The sequence below is a fragment of the Acartia tonsa genome, chromosome 7 (assembly GCF_053477335.1).
Source record: "Acartia tonsa isolate MP-2025a chromosome 7, ASM5347733v1, whole genome shotgun sequence".
Lineage (NCBI taxonomy): Eukaryota > Metazoa > Arthropoda > Copepoda > Calanoida > Acartiidae > Acartia > Acartia tonsa.
Window position 1 is genome coordinate 25,402,423 of NC_137266.1, and position 24,023 is coordinate 25,426,445.

Below are 24,023 nucleotides of genomic sequence, written 5' to 3' on the forward strand. Positions count from 1 at the left end.
TCTATTTATTTTATCGATTTGAAAAAATAATTTTAAAGTGAAGTTTATTAAGGAATGCATTCCATATTTATGTATAAAATTCTCAAGCAAAATTCGAATAGACATTTAGAATACAATAATTTGATAGATTCTTTTTATGTTAGGTTAAATAAGGTTTTTAGAGCCTCGCATCATAGACGCCCGATTGAGAAGTTGACATTTAAAAAAAATAATCAGAGTTTTACCCCGCATGACATGTTCTCTTTAGTGATAGGGCCCTAAAGGTATTTTCATAAACTCTAGCAAGTATTTTAATAAAAGTTGAATAAAGGAGAGAAGTGGGGGGGATTCTTTGTTTCACTTGATGGTAAGGTAGATTATAATTCAAAGAGGGCGACAAATTTATCTCTTTTTTCTTTTCATACTATAATTTTGACGAAATAAAGAAACGCCACTTTTTTTTTTATAGTTTTGAAAGATGGAAACATTGAAGTAGAAATTAACGTCAAAAATCAGAGTACATCCAAAGGGGTGAAACTTTTACTCCATGAAAGAGAGAAAGAAATTAGAAAGAATGAGTGGGGAAGGCATGACATGACAATTTTTAGTTGATAAATCAAATTAATTTTAGGCATTGCTTTAGTTGGTTTCCTGCTTTCTTTTAGCTTAGTTGTTTTATTACAAGAAATTTTAGATTTATCAATAAACGAAGAGCATTAGTCTTTCTCTGAATAGATTATAAATGGCATGTTATTTGGCTAATGATACATGGTCTTTAAACTCAGGCAATTCAATAAAAATATATAAAAATGTTACTTTTAAAAAAAAGTTGTGTTTGGTAAGGAGGTGTCAACACGCCTCTTTAATTTGTTATTTTGAAGGCCCGACTTCTCCTTCGTTTAACCGCACACACCCCTTTGAATACCCCTTGTGCATTGCTGTGTACGCCACAGCTTTTAAATTTTTATTTGGAAATAAACAAAAAATTTAAGTTTCTTTTGCTTATTCTCATTCTTGAAATTTCTTTGCATTACATATTCTGTTGTTAGGTTTCGAAACTTTATATAATCATTTTAATAAACCCAGAGAATATACCTAACTCATAGTAAAGTTTTTTAAAAGCGAAGCTTTTCTATAATTAGGGTCGGTCCGTCCGTCCGTCCGTAACGGATAGCTTTTTTCGTTAATTTAGGCATGTTAGAATTGTCCTATCGATTTCAAATTTTGCATGGTGATTCCTTTAGTAGTTAGGTACTATTTATAAAGCGTAGCAACTCTATAATCATTACCAAAATGTCCGTACGTCCATTTTAAACATGTGGATTTTTTTTACTTTTTTAACAACAAATTTTTATGTGATCTAATCATCCGATTGATCTGATTTTTGGTATATTGATTCCTGGGACAACAAAGTATAATGTTAGAAGCGAAGTAACTCTATAATCAAGTCCTAAATATGTAAGTATGTCCATTAACATTATCCTGTATAAAGCAATTTTTCAACTAATTTACTTACAATTTTGCTTCAACTCTTATACATTTATATTCTGATTATTCAGTTCTGACACTATATAAGTGTTAATGTCCGTTTGTCCTACTGTTTCAGTGCTTCGTTTTTATGGAAGTTGTCATCCTTGTTTTATACAATATTTAGATGAAAATGAAGATTAATAAACTTACAATGTTTGGTGTGTTGTTGTTCATTATCAGCCCAGCCAGTGGCCTTGTTGACTCATCCTGCAATATTCCTGAAAATCCAAGTAAGTTTGTTTTGTTGAAATTTCAAACAAAACTTTGATAAAAATAATAACTTTTTCCCGTTGGTCTGTCGGTACATTAGATTTTAAATTGGTTACTTCAGATTGATGGCTTACCAATGAGCTTTTAGTCTATGATTATGTAAGTCCGCCAGTTCGCAGGGATCTTAAGGGATAAGACAATTGGACTATAAATTGATATACATACTACATACATCCCCAATGATGATAAACAAAATTACCCTTAAAGGTTTGAAATCGTAAAGTTTGGATGTATAGTTAAAATTATCAAAACAATGGGATTGAGAGGTTTCGTGATTTTATCAACATTATTATTTGTTTGTTTTAGGTGGAGAGGATTTATACATGGCCAGTAAATCTGGCAACACTTGTCAGGTATTAATCAAATAAGTACTATTATGTATAAGGAGCACATCAATAACAGACAAACAAGAGTAATGTGTAATAAGTAATTAAATCAGAAATGGATGATTTCTATTGAGAGATAAGATTGTTTTTGGAATAGAATATCTCTTAACAATGTGAGATAGAGTGCAATTCAGTTGTAATTAATCAACAACTCTTTACTCCTCCTATTTTAATCAAAGAAAGAAGGTTAAATCTTTTTTGAATAGCCCTTGTCCCAAAATTTTTTAACCTCTTGGTCTTATTTCTTAGATTAAGAACTTTGGGCACTTTTATGAAACAGTGTTTGGTTGCTTCAATCCTTAAGTGTCCAAAATTTTTAACCAATAATTTTAATATAAAAAGGTGCAATTTTTTAAAAAGTACATTGTCTTATCCCTGCATTACTGTAATAATAATTTCTGTTTCCAGGTGAAGGGAATGCTTCTTGCTGGTGTAGATACCAGCAACATACAAGAATGTGAACCTTGTACATCAATATATCTCACATTGTCCTATCCCTGCATTACTGTAATAATAATTTCTATTCCTAGGTGAAGGGAATGCTTCTTGCTGGTGTAGATACCAGCTTCATACAAGAATGTGAACCTTGTACATCAATATATCATACATTGTCCTATCCCTGCATTATTGTAATAATAATTTCTATTCCTAGGTGAAGGGAATGCTTCTTGCTGGTGTAGATACTAGCTACATACAAGAATGTGAACCTTGTACATCAATATATCATACATTGTCCTATCCCTGCATTATTGTAATAATAATTTCTATTCCTAGGTGAAGGGAATGCTTCTTGCTGGTGTAGATACTAGCTACATACAAGAATGTGAACCTGTCTACTCTTTCTTCAAAGGAAAATTATGCTAAGCATTGTTTTTAGAGCAGATACTATATAAATTGGGTATGTTCTGCCAAATGAAACAAAATCACATCATCTTCTAAGTTTATGACTGACTTTAAAAATTCAAAACCACACTAGCATTAAACAATGATGTCTAAACATTTTAAAACAATTTTATTTACTGTTGTAATAGACATTTTCCAGTTTTGGGTCATTATATTATTACTTATTTTATCATTTGACTTAAGCATGATTAGCTTCTAAACAGATTTGGATCTCCAAGAGTGTAACTTTACAGCTCTCCATGTAGCAGGTAAGTAATGAACCATCTTTGATTTAAATTTTTGTTAAATCCATAAACAGATCTATATAATAGATGTATATACAGACAACTACCTCCCTTCATTTTTAAAAGACCTCTTTTGTCTGCTTCTAAATGATTTTCTGCTACTTAGCTGTGTTAATAAATATAAGCGACACCATTGGTTGATTTTCAATGACCCAAAAGGAAGGTTGCACAAGACAGTTGCGATGGTGAGATACAATTATTTAACCCTTTCTCACTACAGTGTTTCAATCTAATAATCCATTAAAGCAAATAAATTAAGATATTAGACATTATTATATTAGGTCAATTATTGCAAAAATGTAATGCAAGGTTAAAGTGTTAATGAACGAAAAATTTATTGTGATCAGATCAAATTTTCTCAAAGCTAAAAATGCATCTAACTAATTATATTTCTTTAGGAAACAGTGAAATTGTGACCCTTCTGTTGGAGAATGATCCCAGTTTGAGTTCTATTGTTAGTGGTTTTGAATTTACACCTCTCCACACAGGTTCCTTTAATTACAATTATTGGGTTGGTTTACCTATCAAAGCACATTAAATTAAGAGTAAGAATTTGGGTAGTTTTTTGTGTGTTATTGTTTTACATTAAGTTGGAATTATTATAATGAGTAAAGTGTAGCCCCACTGTGCTGTGTTATGGTACCACAGGTTAAAAAGGAGTGGGGACAAAACACCTAATTTAAAAATACCTAATTTAAAAATGCCTAATTTTATAAATGTCTAATGTGACAAAACACCTAATTTAAAAATACCTAATTTAAAAATGTCTAATTTAAAAATACCTAATTTTAAAAATGCCTAATGTGACAAAACACCTAATTTTAAAAATGCCTAATTTTATAAACACCTAACTATAAATACCTAAGTTTAAAAATACCTAATTTTAAAATACCTAATTTAAAAAAACCTAATTTTAAGCATATCTTAAATACATTAAACCAGATACGCTCCCTAGAGCAGGGGCGTCCAAGCTTTTTTTTTGAGGGGGGGGTAAAATTTTTTAAAGGGGGGGGATAATTCATTTTTAGGAGGGGTTAATTTTTATCCCCCCCAAAAATTTTTACCCCAGGGGTAAAATTTGCTTGGGGGGGTAATTACCCCCTTGAAATCTGTTGGCAGGGGTAAATTTTGTTTACCCCCCCCAAAATTTACCCCCGAGGTAAAATTTTTTGGGGGGGTAATTTAAATTATTAAATATTTAGTGTTATAAATGCGCGCAAAGCGAAGAAAAAAAATTTTTGTTAGAGATTTTTATTTTTTTTTGGGGGGGCGGGTATTTACCCCACCAAAATTGTTTAGGGAGGGGGTAAATACCCCCTCCTAAATGGTTTGGGGTTTTAGACCCCCCCCCCTCCAGAATTTCAAAGGTTGAAGGACAAGGAAACAAATGAATTTCAATTTTTATTATTTTCTTCCCTAAGTAGCCATAGCGTCGCTTTTTTTTTCTTGGGGGGTGGTAGTTGATCATCCCCCATTTTCGTTCTAGTTTTATAAAGAAAGATTGAAGAAATATTAAAAAACGGAGGGGGGGATTTTTTAAAGGGCGATTTCTCATTGGAAGGTGTTGGTAACCTTCCAAGACCTTCCCAACCTTATATAAACCATCCCATGACATACTGGAAGCTTCATTGTAAAGATGAACCAAAATTGGTTCATCGACTAGCAAGATCCTTCAGCAAGAACAATCAGCCATTGGATTAATGTTTTCAAAATTTTAAGTATTTTGATATTTTAGAATTAGGCATTTCTAAATTAGGCGTTTAGATAGTTTAGAATTAGGTATTTTTAAATTAGGCATTTTTAAAATTAGACATTTTTAAAATTAGGTTTTTTTTAGTTAGGCATTTTTAGTTAGGCATTTTTAAATTAGGCATTTATAAATTAGGTGTTTTTAAATTAGGTGTTTTTAACGTAGGTGTTTTTAACATTAGGTATTTTTAAACTTAGGTGTTTTTAGTTAGGCATTTTTAGTTAGGCATTTTTAAATTAGGTGTTTTGTCCCCACTCCGGTTAAAAATACTGACTACCATCCCTCTTTATTTAAAAAATATGCTTTAAGTGAAACCCACTTATTAAAGGAAGCCTGCAAGAAATACCACGCTTTAACTGCTGAAAGACTGCCACAAGTAGACCAAATACCCCAAATTTGAAGCCTTCAGCTTCTATAACAAAAAAGTTCTAGGCATTTTAAAATGACATTTTATGTACAATGAAAATTTTGAAAGAATTGCAATGCTCATGTTGAAAACTTTGAAATTAAACTACGTGGCCTAGAAACAAAATTATAAGCTTATTTTTGTCAAAAATTTAGGTTTCCAGTAACTAATTATATTTTTACAATAAAAATACCCATTTTTATAGCCAAATCATTAAAAAAAATTAAGTTTTACTTGCGTTGTACCGAATGTACTGTAGCCAATCAGGAGGCTGAATCAGCTTAACAACCAATCACAGCTAAGCTTGTATTAGTTTACCCCTTTGTTTCCGCTATGATTTTCGTTTAAAAATGCAATTTAAATCGAATTTTTTTCATAGATTTTGACTATGAAATGTGGTGTTTTTATTGTAAAGATATAATTAGTTACATGCAATCTAAGTTTCTGACAAAGATAAGGTTATAATTTTGTGTCTAGGCGACGTAATTTAATATTGTTTTTTTCTTTTATGAGCATTGGAAATCTTTCAACAATTCCATTGTACATAAAATGCTATTTTGAAATGCCTAGAACTTTTTTGTTATTGAAGCTGAAGGCTTTAAATTTGGGGTATTGGGTCTTCTTGTGGCAGTCTTTCAGCAGTTAAAGCGTGTTATTTCTTGCAGGCGTCCTTTAATAAAAAAATAATAACTCAAAGATATGATATCAACAGTGACCTTTATTTACGAATAGCAAAGAATTCATCATTGAAATGTAAAAAAATTTCTATCTTTATTTTATAGTAAATTAAATACATGAAAACTTAAATTGATACAAAAATTTGGGAAAAACTAATATAAAATTTTGTTGGTCTTTTATTTAGCAAGAACAGTGGAAGTTGCTAAAGCCCTCCTTGATCGTGATCCTGAACTTATCAACCAAACTAGTACAAGGTAAAAATTTACATACTTGATAAGAGTAAGTAGGATATAACTTTATCAACCTGATATTTAAATGAATGGATTTATTTTCACTTGGATCTTACACCAGATTATCATGTACTCTAATAAAGTAAAATACAATGCCCCTCATCAACCTGTTTTACTCCAATCAATCCCAGCTCCTACTGTATGAACGAACGGACCAATAAGTGATGCCCACATTAGCAACCTAAATTGATGACATTTTTCCCTTGTAATAATATCCACATATAATCTATATCTATTGTTGTAGGTTTTCTATACATTTTAAGATCAGCCTATATATAATGTTCGGTAGTATGGGCACAGCCCTGAATACAGCTAAATCAGCTGATATTTATTTTTTTATAGTATGGACACAGCCCTGTATACCACCAGATCAGCTGATATTTAATATTTTGTAGTATGGACACAGCCCTGCATACACCCAGATCAGCTGATTTCTAATATTTTATATTATGGACACAGCCATGCATACAGCTAAATCAGCTGATGTATGATTTTTTATAGTATGGACACAGCCCTGTATACCACCAGATCAGCTGATATATAATATTTTGTAGTATGGAAACAGCCCTGCATACAGCCAGATCAGCTGATATATAATATTTTGTAGTATGGACACAGCCCTGCATACACCCAGATCAGCTGATTTCTAATATTTTATATTATGGACACAGCCATGCATACAGCTAAATCAGCTGATGTATGGTTTTTTATAGTATGGACACAGCCCTGTATACCACCAGATCAGCTGATATATAATATTTTGTAGTATGGAAACAGCCCTGCATACAGCCAGATCAGCTGATATATAATATTTTGTAGTATGGACACAGCACTGCATACAGCCAAATCAGCTGATTTATATTTTTTTTCAGTATGGACACAGCTCTGCATACAGCCAGATCAGCTGACATTGCTGAACTCTTATTGGCTACAGAACCAAATCTTATAAACATGAAGAATGATTACATGGGTACTGCTCTACATACAGCCAAGGATGTTGATATTGCCAGAGTTTTGATCAAGCAGGATCCTGATCTTGTCAATATGGTTGATGCTACAGGTTAATATAAAACCACTTATACTTCTATTTATTTATTTATTCTAAAATATTTTAATCTTTATATAATATTTCTTTTTATTTTAGGCTATGTTACCTACTATAATATTTAAAACAAATGATAATTGATTTATGGATTCTAAATTTATTATTTCCTTTTCTAATTTTTAAAAGACCGATTTAATTTGTGACCATAAATACTTCCTATTTTTTATTATTTTAAATAAAAAAGTCAAAATTATATTTTTATGTTTCCTAACCTTTAACCTCTCCTAATATTTCTACTAAACTTGTAGGTTGGTAGGTATTAAACTAAATTTAAATCCTAACCCAAATCCTTTCCTGCAGATTTCAGCAATAATATGTTGTGTAAGTGTAAGAATGTAGGTAAAATAATCCTATAAGGTAACAATTTTTATTTCCTTTTCTACTTTTCCTAATACTATTCCTAATTCCTAGTATCTCCTAATTTCCAAAACTGTATTATCTAATTCAACAACTCATGTCATAAAAAAATACCAAAAATAATTATTTCATGAACTTTAATCTTTATGAAATGCTTAGGAGTCCAAAATTGTAAAAACAAAAATAGATATAACTGTTTTTTCTCTAGGTACTAAGAACTTTTACTAGTATATCAACTTATTATTGATCTTTAAATGCTATTTTAACATTGTTTTGACTAACTTCTTAAAGCATTTGTCAAAGTTTCAACTTCTGATTATCATCCATTGAAGTTCATGACTATGAAAATCATTTTATTCACTACTATTACTTTAAACTTATTATTCAGTCATTAATCTAATATCTTCATAATTTAATTATTTATCTTCAAACTTTGCCATATCAATAAATAACACCCTTGGACTATTATTAGGATTTACCCCTGTCCATACAGCAAGATCAGCTGAGATTGTAGAATTACTCCTCATGAAGAATCCTAACCTGGTATATGCTGTTACAAATGACGGTAAAAATCTGTGTGCCTTTTTCTTATAAATAATTATATTTCTTTAAGTTTTTTTATCGAAGATACTCTATAAGTGTTAAGCTCCAACTGTATTCCGAAATGCTAATACAAACAGTCCATTAAGATATACATACAAAAAATTTACTATCTCTTTTTTCTCTGTCTGTAGCTTTTATTTCTTTCTTCTTTTCCTTTCTCTTCAACTCCTACAATAAACATTTTATAATTTAGGAGATTCAGCACTCAACTATGCAAGAAGCTTACAGATTGCCCAGCTTCTGATGAAATATAACAGGAATAAATTTATTTCTACTTTTTTTTGAAACACTTTTACATTTCTATAGAAAGATTGGGTATAGTCCTTTCCATGACATCGCTCCATATGGGGCGATGATTTTCTATAGCTCCTTCAAGGAGCTATAGCATAGCCTCTTATCATATGGAGCGATGTGATAGCCCCTTTTAAGGAGCGTTCATATCGCCTCTTATGATAAGAGGCTATGCTATAGCTCCTTCATGGCCTCTTAATAGCTCCTTTGAAGGGGCGTTAATATCGCCTCTTATGATAAGAGGCTATACTATAGCCCCATGATGGCTCCTTCATAGCCTCTCCATCGCCCCTCCATAGTCCTTTACCTCCAGTGCCCCTTCATCGCTCCTTCATCGCCCCTACATCGCTCCTTCATCTCTCCTTCTTGAAATTTATATTAAATTGTACTTTGATGGCCCCTACATCGCCCCTACATCGCCCCTACATCGCTCCTTCATCTCTAATTCTTGAATTTTATATTACATTGTACTTTGATGGCCCCTACATCGCTCCTCCATCGCCCCTACATCGCTCATACATCGCCCCTACATCGCTCCTTCATCTCTCCTTCTTGAAATTTATATTACATTGTACTTTGATGGCCCCTACATCGCTCCTCCATCGCCCCTTCATCGCTCCTCCATCGCCCCTACATCGCTCCTTCATCTCTCCTTCTTGAAATTTATATTACATTGTACTTTGATGGCCCCTACATCGCTCCTCCATGGCCCCTTCATCGCTCCTACATCGCCCCTACATCGCTCCTTCATCTCTCCTTCTTGAAATTTATATTACATTGTACTTTGATGGCCCCTACATCGCTCCTCCATCGCCCCTTCATCGCTCCTACATCGCCCCTACATCGCTCCTTCATCTCTCCTTCTTGATATTTATATTACATTGTACTTTGATGGCCCCTACATCGCTCCTCCATCGCCCCTACATCGCTCCTCCATGGCCCCTACATCGCTCCTTCATCTCTCCTTCTTGAAATTTATATTACATTGTACTTACTTTGATGGCCCTTACATCGCTCCTCCATCGCCCCTGCATCGCTCCTCCATCGCCCCTACATCGCTCCTCCATCGCCCCTACATCGCTCCTCCATGGCCCCTACATCGCTCCTCCATCCCCTTACATCGCTCCTTCATCTCTCCTTCTTGATATTTATATTACATTGTACTTTGATGGCTCCTACATCGCCCCTCCATCGCTCCTACATCGCCCCTCCATCGCTCCTACATTGCTCCTTCATCGCTCCTTCTCCAAATTTATATTAAATTGTACTGTGATGGCCCCTACATCGCTCCTACATCGCTCCTACATCGCTCCTACATCGCTCCTTCATCGCTCCTACATCGCCCCTTCATCGCTCCTTCTCTAAATTTATATTACATTGTACTTTGATGGCCCCTACATCGCCCCTCCATCGCTCCTACATCGCCCCTCCATCGCTCCTACAACGCTCCTTCATCGCTCCTTCTCCAAATTTATATTAAATTGTACTGTGATGGCCCCTACATTGCTCCTACATTGCTCCTTCATCGCTCCTACATCGCCCCTTCATCGCTCCTTCTCCAAATTTATATTACATTGCAACTTGATGGCCCCTACATCGCTCCTCCATCGCTCCTTCATCGCTCCTATATCGCCCCTTCATTGCTCCTTCTCCAAATTTATATTACATTGCAACTTGATGGCCCCTACATCGCCCCTTAATAGCCCCTTACCTTAATTTATATAACAAAGCTCCTATATGGCCTCTCTATCGCCCCTTAATAGCCACTTAATTTAATTATATAACATTGCCCCTACATAGCCTCTCCATCGCCCCTTAATAGCCCCTTACCTAAATTTATATAACAAAGCTCCTATATAGCCTCTCCATCGCCCCTTAATAGCCCCTTACCTTAATTATGTAACATAGCCCCTACATAGCCTCTCAATCGCCCCTTAATAGCCTCTTACCTTAATTTATATAACATAGCCCCTATATAGCCTCTCCATCGCCCCTTAATAGCCCCTTACCCTAATCTATATAACATAGCCCCTACAAAGCCTCTCCATCGCCCCTTAATAGCCCCTTACCTTAATCTATATAACAAAGCTCCTACATAGCCTCTCCATCGCCCCATAATAGCCTCTTACCTTAATTATGTAACATAGCCTCTACATAGCCTCTCCATCGCCCCTTAATATCCCCTTACCTTAATTATATAACATAGCTCCTACATAGCCTCCCCATCGCCCCTTAATAGCCCCTTACCCGAATTTATATAACATAGCCCCTAAATAGCCTCTCCATCGCCCCTTAATAGCCCCTTACCTTAATTTATATAACATAGCCCCTACATAGCCTCTCCATCGCCCCTTAATAGTCCTTTACCTTAATTTATATAAAATAGCCCCTAAATAGCCTCTCCATCGCCCCTTAATAGCCCCTTACCTTAATTTATATAACATAGCCCCTACATAGCCTCTCCATCGCCCCTTAATAGTCCTTTACCTTAATTTATATAAAATAGCCGCTACATAGCCTCTCCATCGCCCCTTAATAGCTCCTTACCTTAATTTATATAACATAGCCTCTCCATCGCCCCTTAATAGCCCTCCATCGCCACTTAAAAGCCCCTTACCTTAATTTATATAACATAGCCTCTACATACATACAGACAAAGATCCTGTTACTTTATTATAAGGATTAAAATAAAATAGTTATTAACCTCCCCAGGACCTATGAGAAGCTACCCTATTAAAGAGAACGATCTCAGGACCTATAGGAATCTTCACTGTAAAGGAGAACCATATTGGTTCAGCGGTTAGCAAGATCCTTCGGTACAGACAGACATTCATACATACAGACAAAGATTCTGTTAATTTATTTTAAGAAATACAGATAAAATTGTTATAAACCTTTCCAGGCCTAAAACCATCTCAGGACCTAATTTCTGCCGTTGACAACTCGAGTTAAGTTACTATATTATTTTTACAATGTTTAACTTATCTGTTATTATTGGCTGACGAAAAGTTTGGGCAAAAAAAAAGATTTATCCTTCAATGAAATATCTCTCCAGTATAATTTTGGCAAGTGCTAATTTATTAAGTATAAAGTTTGCCACAAATTTACCAAAAAATCTCATTGTCATTTCGCCAGGGAGGATTAGGATAGTTCCCAAAGTGTTATAAGTTGGCTTATCCAAGAGTGCTGTCTAGTCTCCAAAGTTTTATAATACCGTTTTCTTATTCGTTAGATTAACAACCTTGGGGACTTTTTATTGTTTTGTGATTGTTTAGTTCATTAAGTTGAGTGTCTAAATGTTTTAACCACTAATTCTAAACTAAAGAAGGGGTAATTTTGTGAATCATCAATGGGAATAATTAATATATAAACATACATATATATACAGTGTTTTTTTTTATGAGAGCATTTGTGAAAGCAATTTTACCCTACTTATAGTTATCAGAATTTAATGAGTAATGGCTTATTCTCTTCGTTTTTTATAACCATTAACAGAAAAGCAAAAAAATATTTCAGTTTTTATTTAAAAAGTACAGTAAATTCAAAATTTCAAAACATGGGTGTCAACATCTAAAATAGTTATTTCTCGCATAGTATTATAAACGGCTTTCCGCGGATATAAAAAGTACAATTATGAGATTAAAACTAGTTTTTTTAGGCCCGAGGTGCCGAAGGCACCGGCTAAAAAAACTGGGTTTAATCTTATGATTGTACATCTCTATATTCGTAGAAAGCTGGATATAATACGATGCTAGACATAGTTTTTTCGTATGGATGAGAACCGGTTCCTATCCACCGGATTCAAATGAATACGAGAAATGGTTTTAGCGCATTTTTCTTATGCTCAAATCTTCTACCCTTTCCAAGAATAGAGGGAGTACATTGGGGGGCCAGTATTCCCTCCCTGGTTGAGATATGGCCTTCAAATTTCAAAATGTTCTAGTACATGTCACAAATAGTATCTATTTAAATTTTTAGCTCTATATCTCAACTTTGAAGCGTTTTGCAGCCATTCTTGCAAAGGTAGATTATAAGAAAAATGCACTAAAACCATTTTTAGATGTTGACACCTAAGTTTTAAATTTTTTAATTTACTGTACTTTTTGAATAAAAACTGAAATATTTTTTGCTTTTCTATTAAAGGTTATAAAAAAGAAGAGAATAAGCCATTAATCATTAAATTCTGATAACTATAAGTAAGGTAAAATTGCTTTCAAAAAAGTTCTCATAAAAAACACACTGTATATATGTATATATATCATTTTATCGACAATCGTCTTATCCCTGTAGATCTCTGATTATCAGAGCATTTTTGAAATATTTGCTGCTTATTTTTTGGCTGCCTTTGGCAAAATAATTTTTTTTCATAAAAAATGTATACAAAATTATCGTATTAATTTGGTAAATATATCATTGCACTTGAATTATTTTTAAGTCACTAACGGCTAATCCCATAGATGACCCTAGGAGTACTTTAATGAATAGATGTGGTGGAGAGGGGGGGGAGGGGGAAGGTTAAGAATTTAAGGGAAGTGATACCTTCCGGGGGCTGAAAGTGTTGGTCCCCTCCCCAAAATGAAAACTTTTCCTGCGAGTAAAATAAGCTTCAATGTAAAGGAGAAGCATATCGGTTCAGTTGATACTGATAAACATCCTGTTACGTTAATGTAAATATTAGTTTAAGGATAGTCTGTATAATCTCAGGGAGAAAGGAAACATTAGGCAATTTTTACAATAGTCTCCAAAGTTTTATAATGAAGTTTTCTTATTCGTTGGCTCAAAACTTTGGGGACTTTTGTCATATTTTGGTTGTAGTGTTGCAATTTTGTGTATCGTTATTAGGGATGGATAAAAATTTATCGGCCATTGTCTTATTCCTTTAGATCCTTGGTATAATCAACTGAATAACAGTTCCAACAACAAAAATTAAGATATTGCTTCGCTTTTTATGGACAAATATCCTGTTATTTTATTATAAGGAAAAAAAATAAACTATCTTAAAATCATCTCAGGACTCAGCGGTTAGCAAGATCCTACGGTATAGACAGACAGACATACATCATATCGGTTTAGCAGCAAACGAGATCCTTTGCTACAGACAAAAAAAAACTTTGTATATCGACTAGCGGCTACGCCCCCAGCATCTATTGGCTCTGTATTCAAAGGGGAATGAATTAAAGCCTAAAACCTTCCCAGGACTTAAAATAGAATAGCCTAAAACCATCCCTCGACTTAAAATAAAATAGCCTAAAGCCATTACAAGACAAATATTAAGCTTACCTGAAATAGAAAGCCCAATCTGTTTAGTAGTTATTGAGATCTTAAGTTTCAGAACAGAAAGCCTTATTAACGTGGACAAACGCAGGATGTTTCGGACAAATGTCGGAGTGGACATTATATAAGTAAAACGCAGAAGTGTCTATAATATCTTAAAAATTAGGTTTCAACAACATTTGTTTAGTTATTTCTACACAGGTTAGGTTAGGTTAAGATATAAATATACAAATAAGCCCCCTGCAGGGGTTAGGCATATAAAAAAACATATTTGACAGTTGTAAACAATGTGAGAAAAAAATATGTTTTAGTTTAATGAAATGTTCTATCTGTTTCAAACCTTTGCCTTTCGATAGAACTTACCTACTTTGGAAAACTGTTAGACTGATTTTAAAATTTCAGTCTGTGAGAAAAGATATTCAAGATTTTTTTTTGTTTTGAAAGATTTTTATCTTATAAATAAAATAAAAGGCACTCCTGCGTTTTACATAAGCAATGTCCACTCAGATGATTGTCCCATTCCTAGGTTTGTCCACTCCAACGTTTGTTTATGTTTTACTACTTTATATAATAGGATAATATGTATTCTTCTTTTATATTTCTCTTTTCTTATTCACTTGCAGCTGCGCTCTTTTTAATGTAAGGAGGCAGAAAAATAGCCTAAACCAATTAGGGGCTTAAATCTGAAAATGAAAAAGCAAAAAACCATCCCATGACCTATGTGAAGCTTCCCTTAAATGGAGAATTTAGTCAGTTTATGAAATTTTTAAGCTTCAGACCAAAAAAAATACTTTTTTTTGTTAAAAGACAGACTTTTCTACAATTAGGGTTAGTCCTTTCGTCATTGCTCTTCTCATTAAGTTAAGCATGTGGTTTTCTCTGCTATTGTTAAAGATAGACTGTTGAGATTTTTAGTGAATATTCCCATGACATATGTATATCCAGTCTATAAATTATTTTGTCTGTCTCTCAATTATGCTTCAAAAGACTTAGGTTTCGTGATAATCTTTGAGTAATAGCATATTCTCTTAAAGTCTGCTCTATAACTTACTTTGTCTGTTTGTCCATTATATGATCCTTATTCAATATTCTATTTAACTAAAAAATTTCATTCTCTTAGTTTATTCTTTTTTCTTTATTTCATTATGTTATTATATTATTTATATTTATTTTATTAATTCATTATATTTTCATTATAATTTTCCTTTTTAAATGCGAAACTTTTCTATAGTAAGGATTGGTTTGTCCGTACGTCCAAACGGTTTGACGCCATTTTCTTTAATTTAGACATGTTATAAATATCCTATCGATTTCAAACTTTGCAGAATGATTTCTATAACAGTTGGGTACAATACTATATTCATTACTAGAAAGTATGTACGTCCATTTTTTTGTATAATATCATTGTCCCATTCATCTGGGTTTTGGAGTAATGTTTCTTAGGACAACAAGGTTTAGTATTATAATCAAATACTAAAAATAAAATTATGCCCTTTTACTATATTCTATACTAGCAGATTCGCCCCTAGCCTCTAGGGGCTTTGCCCCAAGAGGTGATAAAAATTTTTTTTGGCGAAATTCGTAATAGGACCAAGAAAATCTTCAGCAAAAAAAAAATGGGGGGGGGATTTTTTTGTTTTTGGGGGGTTGGGGGTATCCCACCCCCAAAGAAAATAGCCTAAAACCACCACAGGACCAGTAGGTATATTCCCTGAATAGTAGAATATAATCGGTCCAGTGGTTACTGAGATCTTAAGGACTGACAGACGGACAGACAGAGGGACAGACAGACAGATTGATGGACAGACATCATTCTACTTTGTATTATAGATTTACGCTAATTTTAACAAAATTTATGTTTGACCTCCTGATTTTAGAGCTTTGCTTTTGTGAATGTTGTTATCCTTGTTATCTTGCTTTTTTTTCCTTTTTCATAACCTATTATATAAAGTAGTAATCTTTTTTTTGTCTGTAGAAAAGCTAACCGCTGAACCTATATGGTTCTCCTTTACAGTGAAGCTTCTTTTAAGTTCATAGAGGGTTTATAATTATTTCGAGGGAGGGTATCTCCACCCTCCCAGAAAATTCAACCCAAGAAAATTATTACCCAATCCCCTCAAAAAATCTTTTTAACTTTTTAAAAGCAAAGCTTTTCTATATTAAGGATCAGTCCGTACGTCTGTAACGGTTAGCTATTTTCGTTAATTTAGGCATGTGATTCCTGTAGTAGAAAGGTACGATTTAGAAAGTCTATAATCATTATCAGAATATCCGTACGTCCATTTTAAGCATACTAATTATTAAATTTTTATGTATCAAAATTATCCGATTAATCTGATTTCTGGGATACTGATTCCTAGGACAACAAAATAGAATGTTATAAGCGAATCATATCTATAATCAAGTCCAAAAAATGTGAGTACGTCCTTAAGCATTTTCCTGCATGTAAGCAATTTCTCAATAAATTTACTTACAATTTTGTTTCGAATTTTAAATTTATGTTCTGACTATTCAGTTCTGACACTCTACATTATTAATGTTCATTAAACTTTTTTCTACCGTTTCAGAGCTTTGCTTTTATAAATGTTGTCATCCTTTTAAAACTTAAATTTAAAACTGTAGAGGGTCACATTCCTTCCTTACCTTAATGCCCTACCTTCTATAATGAAGGGGCAATACAATTACAGAGGCTGTACAGGAGCCATAAAGGGCCTATGTTATATAAATTAAGGTAAGGGGCGATGAAGAGGCTATGAAGGGGCTATGTTATATAAATTAAGGTAAGAGGCTATTAAGGGGCGATGGAGAGGCTATGTAGGGGCTATGTTATATAATTAAGGTAAGGGGCTATTAAGGGGCGATGGAGATGCTTTGTAGGGCCTATGTTATATAAATTAAGGTAAGAGGCTATTAAGGGGCGATGGAGAGGCTATGTAGGGGCTATGTTATATAAATTAGGGTAAGGGGCTATTTAGGGGCGATGGAGAGGCTATGTAGGGGCTATGTTATATATATTAAGGTAAGGATTATATAAATTAAGGTAAGAGGCTATTAAGGGGCGATGGAGAGGCTATGTAGGGGCTATGCTATATAAATTAAGGTAAGGAGCTATTAAGGGGCGATGGAGAGGCTATGTAGGGCTATGTTATGTAAATTAAGGTAAGGGGCTATTAAGGGGCGATGGAGAGGCTATGTAGAGGCTATGTTATATAAATTAAGGTAAGGGGCTATTAAGGGGCGATGGAGAGGCTATGTAGGGGCTGTGTTATATAAATTAAGGTAAGGAGCTATTAAGGGGCGATGGAGAGGCTATGTAGGGGCTATGTTATATAAATTAGGGTAAGGGGCTATTTAGGGGCGATGGAGAGGCTATGTAGGGACTATGTTATATATATTAAGGTAAGGATTATATAAATTAAGGTAAGAGGCTATTAAGGGGCGATGGAGAGGCTATGTAGGGGCTATGCTATATAAATTAAGGTAAGGGGCTATTAAGGGGCGATGGAGAGGCTATGTAGGGCTATGTTATATAAATTAAGGTAAGGGGCTATTAAGGGGCGATGGAGAGGCTATGTAGAGGCTATGTTATATAAATTAAGGTAAGGGGCTATTAAGGGGCGATGGAGAGGCTATGTAGGGGCTATGTTATATAAATTAGGGTAAGGGGCTATTTAGGGGCGATGGAGAGGCTATGTAGGGGCTATGTTATATATATTAAGGTAAGGATTATATAAATTAAGGTAAGAGGCTATTAAGGGGCGATGGAGAGGCTATGTAGGGGCTATGCTATATAAATTAAGGTAAGGGGCTATTAAGGGGCGATGGAGAGGCTATGTAGGGCTATGTTATATAAATTAAGGTAAGGGGCTATTAAGGGGCGATGGAGAGGCTATGTAGGGGCTATGCTATATAAATTAAGGTAAGGGGCTATTAAGGGGCGATGGAGAGGCTATGTAGGGGCTATGTTATATAAATTAGGGTAAGGGGCTATTTAGGGGCGATGGAGAGGCTATGTAGGGACTATGTTATATATATTAAGGTAAGGATTATATAAATTAAGGTAAGAGGCTATTAAGGGGCGATGGAGAGGCTATGTAGGGGCTATGCTATATAAATTAAGGTAAGGGGCTATTAAGGGGCGATGGAGAGGCTATGTAGGGCTATGTTATATAAATTAAGGTAAGGGGCTATTAAGGGGCGATGGAGAGGCTATGTAGAGGCTATGTTATATAAATTAAGGTAAGGGGCTATTAAGGGGCGATGGAGAGGCTATGTAGGGGCTATGTTATATAAATTAGGGTAAGGGGCTATTTAGGGGCGATGGAGAGGCTATGTAGGGGCTATGTTATATATATTAAGGTAAGGATTATATAAATTAAGGTAAGAGGCTATTAAGGGGCGATGGAGAGGCTATGTAGGGGCTATGCTATATAAATTAAGGTAAGGGGCTATTAAGGGGCGATGGAGAGGCTATGTAGGGCTATGTTATATAAATTAAGGTAAGGGGCTATTAAGGGGCGATGGAGAGGCTATGTAGGGGCTATGCTATATAAATTAAGGTAAGGGGCTATTAAGGGGCGATGGAGAGGCTATGTAGGGGCTATGTTATATAAATTAAGGTAAGGGGCGATGGAGAGGCTATGTAGGGGCTATGTTATATAAATTAAGGTAAGGGGCGATGGAGAGGCTATGTAGGGGCTATGTTATATAAATTAGGGTAAGGGGCTATTTAGGGGCGATGGAGAGGCTATGTAGGGGCTATGTTATATATATTAAGGTAAGGATTATATAAATTAAGGTAAGAGGCTATTAAGGGGCGATGGAGAGGCTATGTAGGGGCTATGCTATATAAATTAAGGTAAGGGGCTATTAAGGGGCGATGGAGAGGCTATGTAGGGCTATGTTATATAAATTAAGGTAAGGGGCTAATAAGGGGCGATGGAGAGGCTATGTAGAGGCTATGTTATATAAATTAAGGTAAGGGGCTATTAAGGGGCGATGGAGAGGCTATGTAGGGGCTATGTTATATAAATTAAGGTAAGGAGCTATTAAGGGGCGATGGAGAGGCTATGTAGGGGCTATGTTATATAAATTAAGGTAAGGGGCGATGGAGAGGCTATGTAGGGGCTATGTTATATAAATTAAGGTAATGGGCTTTTAAGGGGCGATTGAGAGGCTATGTAAGAGCTATGTTATATAAATTAAGGTAAGGGACTATTAAGGGGCGATGGAGAGGCTATGTAGGAGCTTTGTTATATAAATAAAGGTAAGGGGCTATTAGGGGCGATTGAGAGGCTATGTAGGGGCTTTGTTATATAAATTAAGATAAGGGGCTATTAAGGGGCGATGGAGAGGCTATGTAGGGGCTATGTTATATAAATTAAGGTAAGGAGCTATTAAGGGGCGATGGAGAGGCTATGTAGGGGCTTTTTTTATATAAATTAAGGTAAGGGGCTATTAAGGGGCGATGGAGGAGCGATGGAGGAGAGATGTAGGGGCCATCAAAGTACAATGTAATATAAATTTGTGGAAGGAGCGATGAAGGGGCGATGTAGGAGCGATGGAGGAGCGATGTAGCAGCGATGTAGGGGCCATCAAGTTGCAATGTTATATAAATTTGGAGAAGGAGCGATGAAGGGGCGATGGAGGAGCGATGTAGGAGCGATGTATGGGCCATCAAGTTGCAATGTAATATAAATTTGGAGAAGGAGCGATGAAGGGGCGATGGAGGAGCGATGTAGGAGCGATGTAGGAGCGATGTAGGGGCCATCAAGTTGCAATGTAATATAAATTTGTAGAAGGAGCGATGAAGGGGCGATGTAGGAGCGATGTAGGGGCCATCACAGTACAATTTAATATAAATTTGGAGAAGGAGCGATGAAGGAGCGATGTAGGAGCGATGAAGGAGCGATGTAGGGGCCATCAAGTTGCAATGTAATATAAATTTGGAGAAGAAGCGATGAAGGGGCGATGTAGGAGAGATGAAGGAGCGATGTAGGAGCGATGTAGGGGCCATCACAGTACAATGTAATATAAATTTGAAGAAGGAGCGATGAAGGGGCGATGTAGGAGCGATGGAGGGGCGATGTAGGAGCGATGGAGGGGCGATGTAGGAGCGATGGAGGGGCGATGTAGGGGCCATCAAAGTACAATGTAATATAAATTTGAAGAAGGAGCGATGAAGGGGCGATGTAGGAGCGATGGAGGGGCGATGTAGGGGCCATCAAAGTACAATGTAATATAAATTTGGAGAAGGAGCGATGGAGGAGCGATGAAGGGGCGATGTAGGAGCGATGTAGGGGCCATCAAGGGACTGAGATATATATAATAGTGAAGGGGCCATGAAGAGGCGATATTTAATTAAATAGCCCCTTGGGATAAGAGGACATATCATCTCCTCTTTAGAAGGGGCGATAAAGGAGCGATAAAGGATCATTTAATCGCCTCTTAGGGCAAGGGGCTATTAAATCGCTCCTTTCAAGGAGTCATAACATCGCCTCTTGTTATAAGGGGCTATTAAATCGCTCCTTTCAAGGAGCCATCACATCGCCCCATGTCATAAGAGGCGATCAATTAAAATCATCGCCCCATATGGAGCGATGTCATGGAAAGGACTATACCCGAAAGATTTTTGTACATTCTTAGAATACTGAATTTCTAAAAAGCATATGCTGAAATTTAGATTGTTATTTCTTGACAATATATGCCAAAATTTTATAATTGTTCAATTATAATTCATTTTGTGGTTTCTTTTTAAAATACTAGTTGTTTCATCTCAAGCCTCTCGGCAAATATGGTGGAGGTGAGAAAAATAGCCATAAACCATCCCAAGACATTTATATAGGTTCCTAAATTTATATATTTTCTGAGATCTTAAGCTTCAGACAAAAACCTTACTACTTTGTACTAAAGGATGTACAATATTATTAATTTATTATTGCAAATTAGTAGAAATAATGTTAATAGAAACCTTGTTGATGTAATCAACGAATATGGTGAAACTGTTCTCCATCACGTGAGAGATGCTGAAGTAGCAAGACTGATTCTTACAGCTAATCCAGATCTAGTCAATATCAAGTCAATGGAAGGTATTAATTACAAGTAACTTAAGTTGTTGACCAATAAGATCTAAAACAAGGATGACAACATCCATAATGAGCAAAGCAAAAAAAACAACCGATAAACGAACAGACAAGTTATGGAACAAATGATTATTTGTTTAAAAAAGAAAACGGTCTCATGAATCTTTACTGAAAATTTTAGCTATCTATCCTAAAAAGCATCCGAGAAAATCACATTTCTCCCATAGGGTTTCGGACTGATTGACAGACCGACACACAGACAAACAAAACATCTTGATTGTTTGGTGGTCTTCAACGTAATTTAATTTTTGTATTAGGAGGGGAGAAATTATTGTAAAATGGTTAAAAATTCAGTTCTTATTTCTCAATATTACTAAAATTTCAGGTGAAACAGCTTTGTATGCTCTGCTGTACAGCTATGAAGAATCCAAGTATGATGATGTCAATGATTTTAACAAGATTATTGCTGTTCTACTTGAGTTTGGAGCTGATCCTGCTGAAACAGGAACACAATTAAATCCCCAATTATGATATAAAAAATTACCCTTTTCCAAATGAAGAATATTTGCTGGAACGTCTGGACTCTCAACATTAGGAGCCTACTAATCAAATTTAATAAAAATTACCAAATATCTCAGCCAATAATTTAGAAAACATTATCATAAAACTTTGGGTTCAAGTGTTATTAACAGTCCAAAGTTCCCTCAATTCCTGATTCTAAACTTTATCCAAATTTTCTTTCCAATATTAAATTGTTGTGTTGAAATCAGATGAATATTATGGAAGAAATTCTCTGCATATTGCCAAGACACCTGAAGTGGTGAACATGATAGTTGAAAAGAACCCAAGTCTTATTAACAGCCAAGATCTAGAAGGTAAGTAAAAGATATTTTCAAAAGTATTTAAGCAGAATTGGTGTCTTTCTGTCTGTCTCAAAAAAAAGATCTTGAAAAGAAAACAAAATAGTCTTTTTTTCTTCTAAAATTCTTTTTATAGATAAATTGATGCTTTCAAATTGCCTGTCGAGCTCTGAAACCTCAATGTTTAAAAACAATTAGAAATAAAGGGGGGGGGGTGGGGTGGGATATTTCTTTTATTCCTAACTTCTGCGGGTGCCCTAATCCTGTGTAGCTACCCAGTACCATATATAACCAAATCTAAATAAAATAAAACCAAAAATCTATTCCACGCCTCATTTTCATTTTTGTTTCAACATTAGGAGAAGGGTTGTTTATATGCCCAATTAATTACCAAGGATTTTAAATTAAGTTTAAATTCATTAAATGTTTGATATGATTTTTTAAAACTTAAATTGCTGTGTTTGAATTTTTCCATTTGTGCTATTTGAAACCTAAAAATGTCTTTTAACACAAAAAAATGATTTTAAAAACTAGACATAGCAAAAATTGTGTTAATAATAACTCAGAACTAACCTACTAATTAAAATCCAGGTTACACAGCTCTTGGCCTAGCTTGTGTTGATAGTGACTCTGTCTCTCTTGTTTCCTCTCTTGTTGGTGCTGGTGCTGATATCAATATTGTCAACAGTGATGCCAGATCTCCCAGTCAGATGTGCTGCGACACGGAGGAGTTCTATTTTACTCAAGAGAAATGTGATTTGATGCTTTAACACAAAATGTGATAATAGTTATTTATCGCATCGTATTATAAACAGCTTTCCGCGGATATAGAATGTACAATTATAAGATTAAATCTCATGATTGAGCATTTTTATATTCGTAAAAAGCTGGATATAATACGATGCTAGACATAGTTTTTTCGTATGGATGAGAACCGGTTCCTATCCACCGGATTCGAATGAATACGAGAAAATGCTTTAATATTATTAAATTCATACAGCTTAATGTTAGACCAAAAACCATGAATATCCAAGCATGAAACATTATTAAAATTAACAGGGATCTTAAAGGATAAGACAATTGAAGATTAATTCTAATGATGATGAACAAAATTACCCCTTCTGTAGATTAAATTTATAGGTTAAATTCATGTTTTCATCATTTCATCAAGAAAAAATCATTTTACCACTTATTATACGCCTTAAAAGAATATTTCTAGAATTTGTATACAAACAAGGATGATAAATAAGTGAAGACGAAGAAAGTCCCTCAATAACGTCATAAAATGAGGGATGAGGAGAGGAGGAGTGGGAAAGAAAACCCCTAAAAAAGATAATCCCTCGTTTTTATGACGTAACATGCTGATTTTTTGAGGGATTTTCTTCGTCTTCTAAATAAGTTCACATTTTGTTTGTGAGTTAAAATCTTTTGCCTTAAATTTTGTATGTATATAAAATATTGCAATCTTATAAGTGATATTGTAGCATTTCTTAACTTAGTAATAATATATTGTAAGAATATAATTTGTAGTTGTTGCTTCTAAAGAAAAAAAATATATTAAAATTTAAACTCGTAAGACGACATTCCAAACCAATGGTTTTAACAAGTAATTTAAGAAAACAAATATTTGCCCCAATGGCATATGATCATATAGTGGGAAAAAAACATTTATGATTCTTTATGTCAATCTATCACCAATCTATCTATTATTTTCTCGGTTGCTTTTAAAGATATTTGGTTGAAAATTGGATGTCACTTTTTTGTCATGAAATGCTTTGATTTTTATGAGAGAAAAAATATTTTAAATTGATTTTTAAAGTGATTAAAAAAAGAGAGTAAAGTGCACTAAGCAATTTATGAGAAAAGGTTATGTTGTCAGTAGAAGTACTCATGGTTACAGGGATAGAACAATGTACCATAAATTAATTGTTCATCTAAGTCTATCTTATGCAATTGTGTTAAGGATATCTTGTAA

General features: G+C 34.6%; 1 protein-coding gene across 1 annotated transcript; it reads left to right on the forward strand.

Moving 5' to 3' along the window:
* Positions 1 to 1,590: 1,590 nt before the first annotated feature.
* LOC145324226 (uncharacterized) lies at positions 1,591 to 23,140 on the forward strand. The gene is made up of 13 exons (XM_080166849.1): positions 1,591 to 1,739; positions 2,086 to 2,132; positions 2,940 to 3,013; positions 3,270 to 3,316; positions 3,751 to 3,840; positions 6,371 to 6,440; positions 7,349 to 7,536; positions 8,411 to 8,503; positions 8,735 to 8,796; positions 21,071 to 21,194; positions 21,574 to 21,690; positions 21,956 to 22,063; positions 22,640 to 23,140. The coding sequence occupies exons 1-13, from the start codon at positions 1,634 to 1,636 to the stop codon at positions 22,816 to 22,818; spliced, it is 1,305 nt and encodes a 434-aa protein (XP_080022975.1). The 5' UTR covers positions 1,591 to 1,633; the 3' UTR covers positions 22,819 to 23,140.
* The last annotated feature ends 883 nt before the right edge of the window (positions 23,141 to 24,023 follow it).